This window comes from Salmo salar, chromosome ssa04, assembly GCF_905237065.1.
Source record: "Salmo salar chromosome ssa04, Ssal_v3.1, whole genome shotgun sequence".
In the NCBI taxonomy this organism is placed as follows: domain Eukaryota; kingdom Metazoa; phylum Chordata; class Actinopteri; order Salmoniformes; family Salmonidae; genus Salmo; species Salmo salar.
Window position 1 is genome coordinate 85,943,205 of NC_059445.1, and position 15,464 is coordinate 85,958,668.

The 15,464-nt window shown below is 42.0% G+C and overlaps 1 protein-coding gene across 1 annotated transcript in view; it reads left to right on the top strand.

Moving 5' to 3' along the window:
- kl (klotho) overlaps positions 1 to 15,464 on the top strand; it is a 95,127-nt gene that overhangs the window by 21,527 nt on the left and 58,136 nt on the right. The window contains exons 7-9 of the mRNA XM_045717435.1: positions 449 to 598; positions 684 to 790; positions 1,840 to 1,968. Of these exons, the coding sequence (XP_045573391.1) occupies positions 449 to 598; positions 684 to 790; positions 1,840 to 1,968 (386 nt within the window). The remainder of the gene's footprint in view (positions 1 to 448; positions 599 to 683; positions 791 to 1,839; positions 1,969 to 15,464) is intronic.

Below are 15,464 nucleotides of genomic sequence, written 5' to 3' on the forward strand. Positions count from 1 at the left end.
GAAAGAACAGATCAGGATGAACCTGGCCAACCGCAGTGTGTGTGTGTGTGTGTGTGTGTGTGTGTGTGTGTGTGTGTGTGTGTGTGTGTGTGTGTGTGTGTGTGTGTGTGTGTGTGTGTGTGTGTGTGTGTGTGTGTGTGTGTGTGTGTGTGTGTGTGTGTGTGTGTGTGAGTGTGTGTGTGTGTGTGTGTGTGTGTGTGTGTGTGTGTGTGTGTGTGTGTGTGTGTGTGTGTGTGTGTGTGTGTGTGTGTGTGTGTGTGTGAGTGTGTGTGTGTGTGTGTGTGTGTGTGTGTGTGTGTGTGTGTGTCCAGGTGGAGAACTCCAACAGTTTGTAGATCCAGTGTGTGTGTGTGTGTGTGTGTGTGTGTGTGTGTGTGTGTGTGTGTGTGGAGACCACCCCCAGTGTGTGTGTGTGTGTGTGTGTGTGTGTGTGTGTGTGTGTGTCCAGGTGGAGACCACCCCCACCCAGTTTGTAGATCCCAGTGTGTACGTGTGGAACATCACAGGCAACGGGGAGCTGAGGAGGTTAGAAGGGTTTCAGGCCCCGCCGCTCCGCAGGCCACAGCACTGTGCCGACTACGCCACCATCCGCCAACAGGTCGGAGATCTTCTCTACGTTTATACACATAAACAAATGACAACGATATGGCGTGAGGGTAATCTCCCCCTCCCCTCCCACTCAGGTGGAAGAGATTCGTCGTGTGGGAGTCAACCACTTCCACTTCTCTCTCAACTGGTCCTCCCTGGTGCCCAGCGGTAACGTGACCCAGCCAAACACCACCTTACTAGGGTACTGGAGTCAGCTTTCCTCTCCTCTGGACCTCTAGCCATTCCATTTATTTGATAATATTACAGAACTGTACTGAACAAAAAAAAATATATATATATATAAATGCAACAAAGTTACAGTTCAATAAAAGGAAATCAGTAATTTGAAATAAATTCATTTAGGTACTAATCTATGGATTACATTACATGACTTGACAGGGACGCAATCAGAATTCGTTTTTTTCACCACAAAAGGGCTTCATTACAGACGTTTCATCAGCTGTCCGGGGGGGGGTCTCAGATGATCCCGCAGGTGAAGAGGCCGGATGTGGAGGTCCTGGGCTGACGTGGTTACATGGTGCTGCCAAATTCCCTAAAACGATGTTGGAGGTGGTTTATGGTAGTTGTCTGCCAACAGCTCTGGTGGGCGTTCCTGCAGTCAGCGTGACAAATGGCACGCTCCCTCTAATCTTGAGACATCTGTGGCATTGTGTTGTGTGACAAAACTGCACATTTTAGAGTGGCCTTTTATTGGCCCCCCGAGCACAAGGTGCACCTGTGTAATGATCCTGCTGTTTAATCAGCTTCTTGATATGCCACACCTGTCAGGTGGATGGATTATCTTGGTAAAGGAGAAATGCTCACTAACAGGGATGTAAACACATTTGTGCACAAACATTTGAGAGAAATAAGCTTAATGTGTTTATGGAACATTTCTGGGATATTTTTTTATTTCAGTTCATGAAACACGGGACCAACACTTTACATGTTGCGTTTATATTTTTGTTCAGTGTAGGATATCTGATTCAACTTGTTAACTAATTATTAAACCTGTAACTAGATTAATCAGGTGTGTTAGTTCAGGATCTAAATTGTAAAATGTCTGTAGGAGAGGTTTGAAAAAGGTCTGATTGATTATTAAACATAACTAAACTGGATGAATTACTGCCTGCCTGGCCTCCATCATTCCAGGTACTGGTGCATGAGTAAAAACCTGGAGTTCTGAGTGTATCGGTTAACAGTGTGATGAGAACGCGGACTGGACTAACAGTAATGTTCACTATGTTCCAGGTACTACCGCTGCTTTACGAGCCAGCTGCACCAGGCTAACATCACGTCCATGGTCACCCTGTGGCACCACACACGCCAACGCTCCAGCCTGCCAGCCCCGATGGAGGCAGCGGGAGGCTGGTTCAACAGGTTGGTACCACACACACACACACACACACACACACACACACACACACACACACACACACACACACACACACACACACACACACCACACCCACACACACACACACACCCCACACACACACACACACACACACACACACACGCCACACACACACCCGCACACACACACACACACCACACACCCGCACACACACACACACACACACACCCCACACACACCACCCCACACACACACACACACACACACACACACACACACACACACACACACACACACACACACACACACACACACACGCCACACACACACCCGCACACACCCCCACACACACACACACACACACACACACACACACACACACACACACACACACACACACACACACACACACACACACACGCCACACACACACACACACACACACACACACACACACACACACACACACACACACACACACACACACACACACGCCACACACACACACACACACACACACACACACACACACACACACACACACACACACACACACACACACACACACACACACACACACACACACACGCCAGCGCTCCAGCCTCCCAGCCCCCTGTGGAGGTTGGTACTACCAGAACCAAATCTCGAGTGAGATGTTAAGCTAGTGGAGGAAACGCGACGGAGCCTCTTTTGTAGCAGACAAGTCGTCATCGTCGTGGATCCAAACTTTGGGTTCTACTCAATCAGATCTGCTTTAGTGGAGGTGGGACTGAATTAGAGCCGTCAAATCTACAAGGTGACTCCCGGCATTATACATTGACTCTCACGGAGTCACATTGAGAGAATTCCCATGCAGCGTTTTTAGTTTGAACACTTGAATGTGGGATGTAATCTACACCTCAATCAGGCTGATAGAAACACTCATTATGTAGTGAAATTATTTTCTATAATAGCTGGAACACTCTTAGAAAAAAAGATGCTCTCTAGAACCTTAAAGGGTTCTTCGGCTGTCCACCAGAGAACCCTTTGAAGAACCCTTTTAGGTTCCAGGTAGAATCCTTTTGGGTTCCATGTAAACCCCCCAAAAAAAGGGTTCTATCTGGAGCCTATGGGGACAACCGAAGAACCCTTTTGGAACCCTTTGAAGAGTGTACACTTCCTCGTTCTGACATTTCTAACTCGACCTGGTGTTGCATTGTGACAATGATCAAGAGCAGCTGCTCAACGATTTGACGGGCTCCAATGCAATTATACCTCCGATACCGCCAAAACATCAGCAATACGTGTAGTAACTTGGTATCCTGATCGTTAGCTCTATAGCCACTTCAGACCGGGGACAAGGGGGTAAAACATTAGCAATACGTGTAGTAACTTGGTATCCAAATCGTTAGTTCTATAGCCACTTCAGACCGGGGACAAGGGGGTAACCACACAGATTCCATAGAAAACAGTTACATATTCTATATATTTCCATTCCCCTTAGTCTACTACACTGTTTAGTGATGATTGCGTTGGGTCCAACAGGTGCGGATAGCGTAGCTGAACACGATGTACAATTAAGTGGATGCGGCCTTACTGAATTACCTCAATGACTTTCAACGTGGTACCCGTCATAGGGTGCCACCTTTCCAACAAGTCAGTTCGTCACATTTTTGTTGCCCTGCTAGAGCTGCCCTGTTGTTGCTCCTGGAAACGTCTAGGAGCAACAACGGCTCAGCCGCGAAGTGGTAGGCCACACAAGCTCAGAGAATGGGATCGCCGAGCGCTGAAGCGATGCGGTCCTTGGTTGCAACACTCACACTGTCGAGTTCCAAACTGTCTCTGGAAGCAACGTCAGCACAAGAAGTGTTCGTCGGGAGCTTCATGAAATGGGTTTCCGTGGCAGAGCAGCCGCACACAAGCCTAAGATCACCATGCGCAATGCCAAGCGTTGGCTGGAGTGGTGTAAAACTCGATGTCATTGGACTCTGGAGCAGTGGAAACGTGTTCTCTGGAGTGATAAATCATGCTTCACCATCTGATGCCAGCAGAACGCTGCCTGCCTTAATGCATTGTGCCAACTGTAAAGTTTGGTGGAGGAGGAATAATGGTCTGGGGCTGTTTTTCATGGTTTGGGCTAGGACCCTTAGCTCCAGTGAAGGGAAATCCTAACGCTACAGCATACAATAACATTCTAGACGATTCTGTGCTTCAGAATTTGTGGCAATTTGAGGAAAGCCCTTTCCTGTTTCAGCAAGACAATTCCCCCGTGCACCCATCAAACACCTTTGGGATGAATTGGAACGCCGACTGCGAGCCAGGACTAATCGACCAAGATCGTGTTCCGACCTCACTAATGCTCTTGTGGCTGAATGGAAGCAAGTCCCCACAGCAATGTTCCAACATCTAGTGGAAAGGCTTCCCAGAAGAGTGGAGGCTGTTATAGCAGCAAAGGGGGGGGATCAACTCCATATTAACACCCTTGATTTTTGGAATGAGATGTTCGACGAGCAGGTGTCCACATACTGTCGGTCTTGTATTGTGTGTGTGTGTGTGTGTGTGTGTGTGTGTGTGTGTGTGTGTGTGTGTGTGTGTGTGTGTGTGTGTGTGTGTGTGTGTGTGTGTGTGTGTGTGTATATATATTTCGTACAAACCAAAATCATATGAAGCTCCAATACATCCAAAATAAATAAAGTGGACCTTAACAAAATGCTTTAAGAATTTAAACATGAATCAAAAGAGTCTGAAAATAAAAAGCGTGATTCCAAAACAAAACGGCCTTCGTTAACAGTATAGTTATCACATCACTCTTACTGTAAAACATGTAGTACCCCATCACTCTTACTGTAAAACATGTAGTACCCCATCACTCTTACTGTATAACACGTAGTACCCCATCACTCTTACTGTATAACATGTAGTACCCCATCACTCTTACTGTATAACATGTAGTACCCCATCACTCTTACTGTATAACACGTAGTACCCCATCACTCTTACTGTATAACATGTAGTACCCCATCACTCTTACTGTATAACATGTAGTACCCCATCACTCTTACTGTATAACATGTAGTACCCCATCACTCTTACTGTATAACATGTAGTACCCATCACTCTTACTGTATAACATGTAGTACCCATCACTCTTACTGTATAACATGTAGTACCCCATCACTCTTACTGTATAACATGTAGTACCCATCACTCTTACTGTATAACATGTAGTACCCATCACTCTTACTGTATAACATGTAGTACCCCATCACTCTTACTGTATAACATGTAGTACCCCATCACTCTTACTGTATAACATGTAGTACCCATCACTCTTACTGTATAACATGTAGTACCCATCACTCTTACTGTATAACATGTAGTACCCCATCACTCTTACTGTATAACATGTAGTACCCCATCACTCTTACTGTATAACATGTAGTACCCCATCACTCTTACTGTATAACATGTAGTACCCCATCACTCTTACTGTATAACATGTAGTACCCATCACTCTTACTGTATAACATGTAGTACCCCATCACTCTTACTGTATAACATGTAGTACCCATCACTCTTACTGTATAACATGTAGTACCCCATCACTCTTACTGTATAACATGTAGTACCCCATCACTCTTACTGTATAACATGTAGTACCCCATCACTCTTACTGTATAACATGTAGTACCCATCACTCTTACTGTATAACATGTAGTACCCCATCACTCTTACTGTATAACATGTAGTACCCATCACTCTTACTGTATAACATGTAGTACCCCATCACTCTTACTGTATAACATGTAGTACCCCATCACTCTTACTGTATAACATGTAGTACCCATCACTCTTACTGTATAACATGTAGTACCCCATCACTCTTACTGTATAACATGTAGTACCCCATCACTCTTACTGTATAACATGTAGTACCCATCACTCTTACTGTATAACATGTAGTACCCCATCACTCTTACTGTATAACATGTAGTACCCCATCACTCTTACTGTATAACATGTAGTACCCCATCACTCTTACTGTATAACATGTAGTACCCCATCACTCTTACTGTATAACATGTAGTACCCCATCACTCTTACTGTATAACATGTAGTACCCCATCACTCTTACTGTATAACATGTAGTACCCCATCACTCTTACTGTATAACATGTAGTACCCATCACTCTTACTGTATAACATGTAGTACCCCATCACTCTTACTGTATAACATGTAGTACCCCATCACTCTTACTGTATAACATGTAGTACCCCATCACTCTTACTGTATAACATGTAGTACCCATCACTCTTACTGTATAACATGTAGTACCCCATCACTCTTACTGTATAACATGTAGTACCCATCACTCTTACTGTATAACATGTAGTACCCCATCACTCTTACTGTATAACATGTAGTACCCCATCACTCTTACTGTATAACATGTAGTACCCATCACTCTTACTGTATAACATGTAGTACCCCATCACTCTTACTGTATAACATGTAGTACCCCATCACTCTTACTGTATAACATGTAGTACCCCATCACTCTTACTGTATAACATGTAGTACCCATCACTCTTACTGTATAACATGTAGTACCCCATCACTCTTACTGTATAACATGTAGTACCCCATCACTCTTACTGTATAACATGTAGTACCCCATCACTCTTACTGTATAACATGTAGTACCCCATCACTCTTACTGTATAACATGTAGTACCCCATCACTCTTACTGTATAACATGTAGTACCCATCACTCTTACTGTATAACATGTAGTACCCCATCACTCTTACTGTATAACATGTAGTACCCCATCACTCTTACTGTATAACATGTAGTACCCATCACTCTTACTGTATAACATGTAGTACCCCATCACTCTTACTGTATAACATGTAGTACCCCATCACTCTTACTGTATAACATGTAGTACCCCATCACTCTTACTGTATAACATGTAGTACCCATCACTCTTACTGTATAACATGTAGTACCCCATCACTCTTACTGTATAACATGTAGTACCCCATCACTCTTACTGTATAACATGTAGTACCCCATCACTCTTACTGTATAACATGTAGTACCCCATCACTCTTACTGTATAACATGTAGTACCCCATCACTCTTACTGTATAACATGTAGTACCCCATCACTCTTACTGTATAACATGTAGTACCCCATCACTCTTACTGTATAACATGTAGTACCCCATCACTCTTACTGTATAACATGTAGTACCCCATCACTCTTACTGTATAACATGTAGTACCCCATCACTCTTACTGTATAACATGTAGTACCCCATCACTCTTACTGTATAACATGTAGTACCCCATCACTCTTACTGTATAACATGTAGTACCCCATCACTCTTACTGTATAACATGTAGTACCCCATCACTCTTACTGTATAACATGTAGTACCCCATCACTCTTACTGTATAACATGTAGTACCCCATCACTCTTACTGTATAACATGTAGTACCCCATCACTCTTACTGTATAACATGTAGTACCCCATCACTCTTACTGTATAACATGTAGTACCCCATCACTCTTACTGTATAACATGTAGTACCCCATCACTCTTACTGTATAACATGTAGTACCCCATCACTCTTACTGTATAACATGTAGTACCCCATCACTCTTACTGTATAACATGTAGTACCCCATCACTCTTACTGTATAACATGTAGTACCCCATCACTCTTACTGTATAACATGTAGTACCCCATCACTCTTACTGTATAACATGTAGTACCCCATCACTCTTACTGTATAACATGTAGTACCCCATCACTCTTACTGTATAACATGTAGTACCCATCACTCTTACTGTATAACATGTAGTACCCCATCACTCTTACTGTATAACATGTGGTACCCCATCACTCTTACTGTATAACATGTAGTACCCCATCACTCTTACTGTATAACATGTAGTACCCCATCACTCTTACTGTATAACATGTAGTACCCCATCACTCTTACTGTATAACATGTAGTACCCCATCACTCTTACTGTATAACATGTAGTACCCCATCACTCTTACTGTATAACATGTAGTACCCCATCACTCTTACTGTATAACATGTAGTACCCCATCACTCTTACTGTATAACATGTAGTACCCCATCACTCTTACTGTATAACATGTAGTACCCCATCACTCTTACTGTATAACATGTAGTACCCCATCACTCTTACTGTATAACATGTAGTACCCCATCACTCTTACTGTATAACATGTAGTACCCCATCACTCTTACTGTATAACATGTAGTACCCCATCACTCTTACTGTATAACATGTAGTACCCCATCACTCTTACTGTATAACATGTAGTACCCCATCACTCTTACTGTATAACATGTAGTACCCCATCACTCTTACTGTATAACATGTAGTACCCCATCACTCTTACTGTATAACATGTAGTACCCCATCACTCTTACTGTATAACATGTAGTACCCCATCACTCTTACTGTATAACATGTAGTACCCCATCACTCTTACTGTATAACATGTAGTACCCCATCACTCTTACTGTATAACATGTAGTACCCCATCACTCTTACTGTATAACATGTAGTACCCCATCACTCTTACTGTATAACATGTAGTACCCCATCACTCTTACTGTATAACATGTAGTACCCCATCACTCTTACTGTATAACATGTAGTACCCCATCACTCTTACTGTATAACATGTAGTACCCCATCACTCTTACTGTATAACATGTAGTACCCCATCACTCTTACTGTATAACATGTAGTACCCCATCACTCTTACTGTATAACATGTAGTACCCCATCACTCTTACTGTATAACATGTAGTACCCCATCACTCTTACTGTATAACATGTAGTACCCCATCACTCTTACTGTATAACATGTGGTACCCCATCACTCTTACTGTATAACATGTAGTACCCCATCACTCTTACTGTATAACATGTAGTACCCCATCACTCTTACTGTATAACATGTAGTACCCCATCACTCTTACTGTATAACATGTAGTACCCCATCACTCTTACTGTATAACATGTAGTACCCCATCACTCTTACTGTATAACATGTAGTACCCCATCACTCTTACTGTATAACATGTAGTACCCCATCACTCTTACTGTATAACATGTAGTACCCCATCACTCTTACTGTATAACATGTAGTACCCCATCACTCTTACTGTATAACATGTAGTACCCCATCACTCTTACTGTATAACATGTAGTACCCCATCACTCTTACTGTATAACATGTAGTACCCCATCACTCTTACTGTATAACATGTAGTACCCCATCACTCTTACTGTATAACATGTAGTACCCCATCACTCTTACTGTATAACATGTAGTACCCCATCACTCTTACTGTATAACATGTAGTACCCCATCACTCTTACTGTATAACATGTAGTACCCCATCACTCTTACTGTATAACATGTAGTACCCCATCACTCTTACTGTATAACATGTAGTACCCCATCACTCTTACTGTATAACATGTAGTACCCCATCACTCTTACTGTATAACATGTAGTACCCCATCACTCTTACTGTATAACATGTAGTACCCCATCACTCTTACTGTATAACATGTAGTACCCCATCACTCTTACTGTATAACATGTAGTACCCCATCACTCTTACTGTATAACATGTAGTACCCCATCACTCTTACTGTATAACATGTAGTACCCCATCACTCTTACTGTATAACATGTAGTACCCCATCACTCTTACTGTATAACATGTAGTACCCCATCACTCTTACTGTATAACATGTAGTACCCCATCACTCTTACTGTATAACATGTAGTACCCCATCACTCTTACTGTATAACATGTAGTACCCCATCACTCTTACTGTATAACATGTAGTACCCCATCACTCTTACTGTATAACATGTAGTACCCCATCACTCTTACTGTATAACATGTAGTACCCCATCACTCTTACTGTATAACATGTAGTACCCCATCACTCTTACTGTATAACATGTAGTACCCCATCACTCTTACTGTATAACATGTAGTACCCCATCACTCTTACTGTATAACATGTAGTACCCCATCACTCTTACTGTATAACATGTAGTACCCCATCACTCTTACTGTATAACATGTAGTACCCCATCACTCTTACTGTATAACATGTAGTACCCCATCACTCTTACTGTATAACATGTAGTACCCCATCACTCTTACTGTATAACATGTAGTACCCCATCACTCTTACTGTATAACATGTAGTACCCCATCACTCTTACTGTATAACATGTAGTACCCCATCACTCTTACTGTATAACATGTGGTACCCCATCACTCTTACTGTATAACATGTAGTACCCCATCACTCTTACTGTATAACATGTAGTACCCCATCACTCTTACTGTATAACATGTAGTACCCCATCACTCTTACTGTATAACATGTAGTACCCCATCACTCTTACTGTATAACATGTAGTACCCCATCACTCTTACTGTATAACATGTAGTACCCCATCACTCTTACTGTATAACATGTAGTACCCCATCACTCTTACTGTATAACATGTAGTACCCCATCACTCTTACTGTATAACATGTAGTACCCCATCACTCTTACTGTATAACATGTAGTACCCCATCACTCTTACTGTATAACATGTAGTACCCCATCACTCTTACTGTATAACATGTAGTACCCCATCACTCTTACTGTATAACATGTAGTACCCCATCACTCTTACTGTATAACATGTAGTACCCCATCACTCTTACTGTATAACATGTAGTACCCCATCACTCTTACTGTATAACATGTAGTACCCCATCACTCTTACTGTATAACATGTAGTACCCCATCACTCTTACTGTATAACATGTAGTACCCCATCACTCTTACTGTATAACATGTAGTACCCCATCACTCTTACTGTATAACATGTAGTACCCCATCACTCTTACTGTATAACATGTAGTACCCCATCACTCTTACTGTATAACATGTAGTACCCCATCACTCTTACTGTATAACATGTAGTACCCCATCACTCTTACTGTATAACATGTGGTACCCCATCACTCTTACTGTATAACATGTAGTACCCCATCACTCTTACTGTATAACATGTAGTACCCCATCACTCTTACTGTATAACATGTAGTACCCCATCACTCTTACTGTATAACATGTAGTACCCCATCACTCTTACTGTATAACATGTAGTACCCCATCACTCTTACTGTATAACATGTAGTACCCCATCACTCTTACTGTATAACATGTAGTACCCCATCACTCTTACTGTATAACATGTAGTACCCCATCACTCTTACTGTATAACATGTAGTACCCCATCACTCTTACTGTATAACATGTAGTACCCCATCACTCTTACTGTATAACATGTAGTACCCCATCACTCTTACTGTATAACATGTAGTACCCCATCACTCTTACTGTATAACATGTAGTACCCCATCACTCTTACTGTATAACATGTAGTACCCCATCACTCTTACTGTATAACATGTAGTACCCCATCACTCTTACTGTATAACATGTGGTACCCCATCACTCTTACTGTATAACATGTAGTACCCCATCACTCTTGCTGTATAACATGTAGTACCCCATCACTCTTACTGTATAACATGTAGTACCCCATCACTCTTACTGTATAACATGTAGTACCCCATCACTCTTACTGTATAACATGTAGTACCCCATCACTCTTACTGTATAACATGTAGTACCCCATCACTCTTACTGTATAACATGTAGTACCCCATCACTCTTACTGTATAACATGTAGTACCCCATCACTCTTACTGTATAACATGTAGTACCCCATCACTCTTACTGTATAACATGTAGTACCCCATCACTCTTACTGTATAACATGTAGTACCCCATCACTCTTACTGTATAACATGTAGTACCCCATCACTCTTACTGTATAACATGTAGTACCCCATCACTCTTACTGTATAACATGTAGTACCCCATCACTCTTACTGTATAACATGTAGTACCCCATCACTCTTACTGTATAACATGTAGTACCCCATCACTCTTACTGTATAACATGTAGTACCCCATCACTCTTACTGTATAACATGTAGTACCCCATCACTCTTACTGTATAACATGTAGTACCCCATCACTCTTACTGTATAACATGTGGTACCCCATCACTCTTACTGTATAACATGTAGTACCCCATCACTCTTACTGTATAACATGTAGTACCCCATCACTCTTACTGTATAACATGTAGTACCCCATCACTCTTACTGTATAACATGTAGTACCCCATCACTCTTACTGTATAACATGTAGTACCCCATCACTCTTACTGTATAACATGTAGTACCCCATCACTCTTACTGTATAACATGTAGTACCCCATCACTCTTACTGTATAACATGTAGTACCCCATCACTCTTACTGTATAACATGTAGTACCCCATCACTCTTACTGTATAACATGTAGTGCCCCATCACTCTTACTGTATAACATGTAGTGCCCCATCACTCTTACTGTATAACATGTAGTACCCCATCACTCTTACTGTATAACATGTAGTACCCCATCACTCTTACTGTATAACATGTAGTACCCCATCACTCTTACTGTATAACATGTAGTACCCCATCACTCTTACTGTATAACATGTAGTGCCCCATCACTCTTACTGTATAACATGTAGTACCCCATCACTCTTGCTGTATAACATGTAGTACCCCATCACTCTTACTGTATAACATGTAGTACCCCATCACTCTTACTGTATAACATGTAGTACCCCATCACTCTTACTGTATAACATGTAGTACCCCATCACTCTTACTGTATAACATGTAGTGCCCCATCACTCTTACTGTATAACATGTAGTGCCCCATCACTCTTACTGTATAACATGTAGTACCCCATCACTCTTACTGTATAACATGTAGTACCCCATCACTCTTACTGTATAACATGTGGTACCCCATCACTCTTACTGTATAACATGTAGTACCCCATCACTCTTACTGTATAACATGTAGTACCCCATCACTCTTACTGTATAACATGTGGTACCCCATCACTCTTACTGTATAACATGTAGTACCCCATCACTCTTACTGTATAACATGTAGTACCCCATCACTCTTACTGTATAACATGTAGTGCCCCATCACTCTTACTGTATAACATGTAGTACCCCATCACTCTTACTGTATAACATGTAGTGCCCCATCACTCTTACTGTATAACATGTGGTGCCCCATCACTCTTACTGTATAACATGTAGTACCCCATCACTCTTACTGTATAACATGTAGTACCCCATCACTCTTACTGTATAACATGTAGTACCCCATCACTCTTACTGTATAACATGTGGTGCCCCATCACTCTTACTGTATAACATGTAGTACCCCATCACTCTTACTGTATAACATGTAGTACCCCATCACTCTTACTGTATAACATGTAGTACCCCATCACTCTTACTGTATAACATGTGGTGCCCCATCACTCTTACTGTATAACATGTAGTGCCCCATCACTCTTACTGTATAACATGTGGTACCCCATCACTCTTACTGTATAACATGTAGTGCCCCATCACTCTTACTGTATAACATGTAGTACCCCATCACTCTTACTGTATAACATGTAGTACCCCATCACTCTTACTGTATAACATGTAGTACCCCATCACTCTTACTGTATAACATGTGGTACCCCATCACTCTTACTGTATAACATGTAGTGCCCCATCACTCTTACTGTATAACATGTAGTACCCCATCACTCTTACTGTATAACATGTGGTGCCCCATCACTCTTACTGTATAACATGTAGTACCCCATCACTCTTACTGTATAACATGTAGTACCCCATCACTCTTACTGTATAACATGTAGTGCCCCATCACTCTTACTGTATAACATGTGGTACCCCATCACTCTTACTGTATAACATGTGGTACCCCATCACTCTTACTGTATAACATGTAGTACCCCATCACTCTTACTGTATAACATGTGGTACCCCATCACTCTTACTGTATAACATGTGGTACCCCATCACTCTTACTGTATAACATGTAGTGCCCCATCACTCTTACTGTGTAACATGTGGTGCCCCATCACTCTTACTGTATAACATGTAGTACCCCATCACTCTTGCTGTATAACATGTAGTGCCCCATCACTCTTACTGTATAACATGTAGTACCCCATCACTCTTACTGTATAACATGTGGTACCCCATCACTCTTGCTGTATGACATGTAGTGCCCCATCACTCTTACTGTATAACATGTAGTGCCCCATCACTCTTACTGTATAACATGTGGTGCCCCATCACTCTTACTGTATAACATGTGGTGCCCCATCACTCTTACTGTATAACATGTAGTGCCCCATCACTCTTGCTGTATAACATGTAGTGCCCCATCACTCTTACTGTATAACATGTAGTACCCCATCACTCTTGCTGTATAACATGTAGTGCCCCATCACTCTTACTGTATAACATGTAGTGCCCCATCACTCTTACTGTATAACGTGTGGTGCCCCATCACTCTTACTGTATAACATGTGGTACCCCATCACTCTTGCTGTATAACATGTAGTGCCCCATCACTCTTGCTGTATAACATGTAGTGCCCCATCACTCTTACTGTATAACATGTGGTGCCCCATCACTCTTACTGTATAACATGTGGTGCCCATCACTCTTACTGTATAACATGTGGTGCCCCATCACTCTTACTGTATAACATGTAGTGCCCCATCACTCTTACTGTATAACATGTAGTGCCCCATCACTCTTACTGTATAACATGTAGTGCCCCATCACTCTTACTGTATAACATGTAGTACCCCATCACTCTTACTGTATAACATGTAGTGCCCCATCACTCTTACTGTATAACATGTGGTGCCCCATCACTCTTACTGTATAACATGTAGTACCCCATCACTCTTACTGTATAACATGTGGTGCCCCATCACTCTTACTGTATAACATGTGGTGCCCATCACTCTTACTGTATAACATGTAGTGCCCCATCACTCTTACTGTATAACATGTGGTGCCCCATCACTCTTACTGTATAACATGTAGTGCCCCATCACTCTTACTGTATAACATGTAGTGCCCCATCACTCTTGCTGTATAACATGTAGTGCCCCATCACTCTTGCTGTATAACATGTAGTGCCCCATCACTCTTACTGTATAACGTGTGGTGCCCCATCACTCTTGCTGTATGACGTGTAGTGCCCCATCACTCTTACTGTATAACATGTGGTGCCCCATCACTCTTACTGTATAACATGTAGTGCCCCATCACTCTTGCTGTATAACATGTAGTGCCCCATCACTCTTGCTGTATAACATGTGGTGCCCCATCACTCTTGCTGTATAACATGTAGTGCCCCATCACTCTTACTGTATAACATGTGGTGCCCCATCACTCTTACTGTGTAACATGTGGTGCCCCATC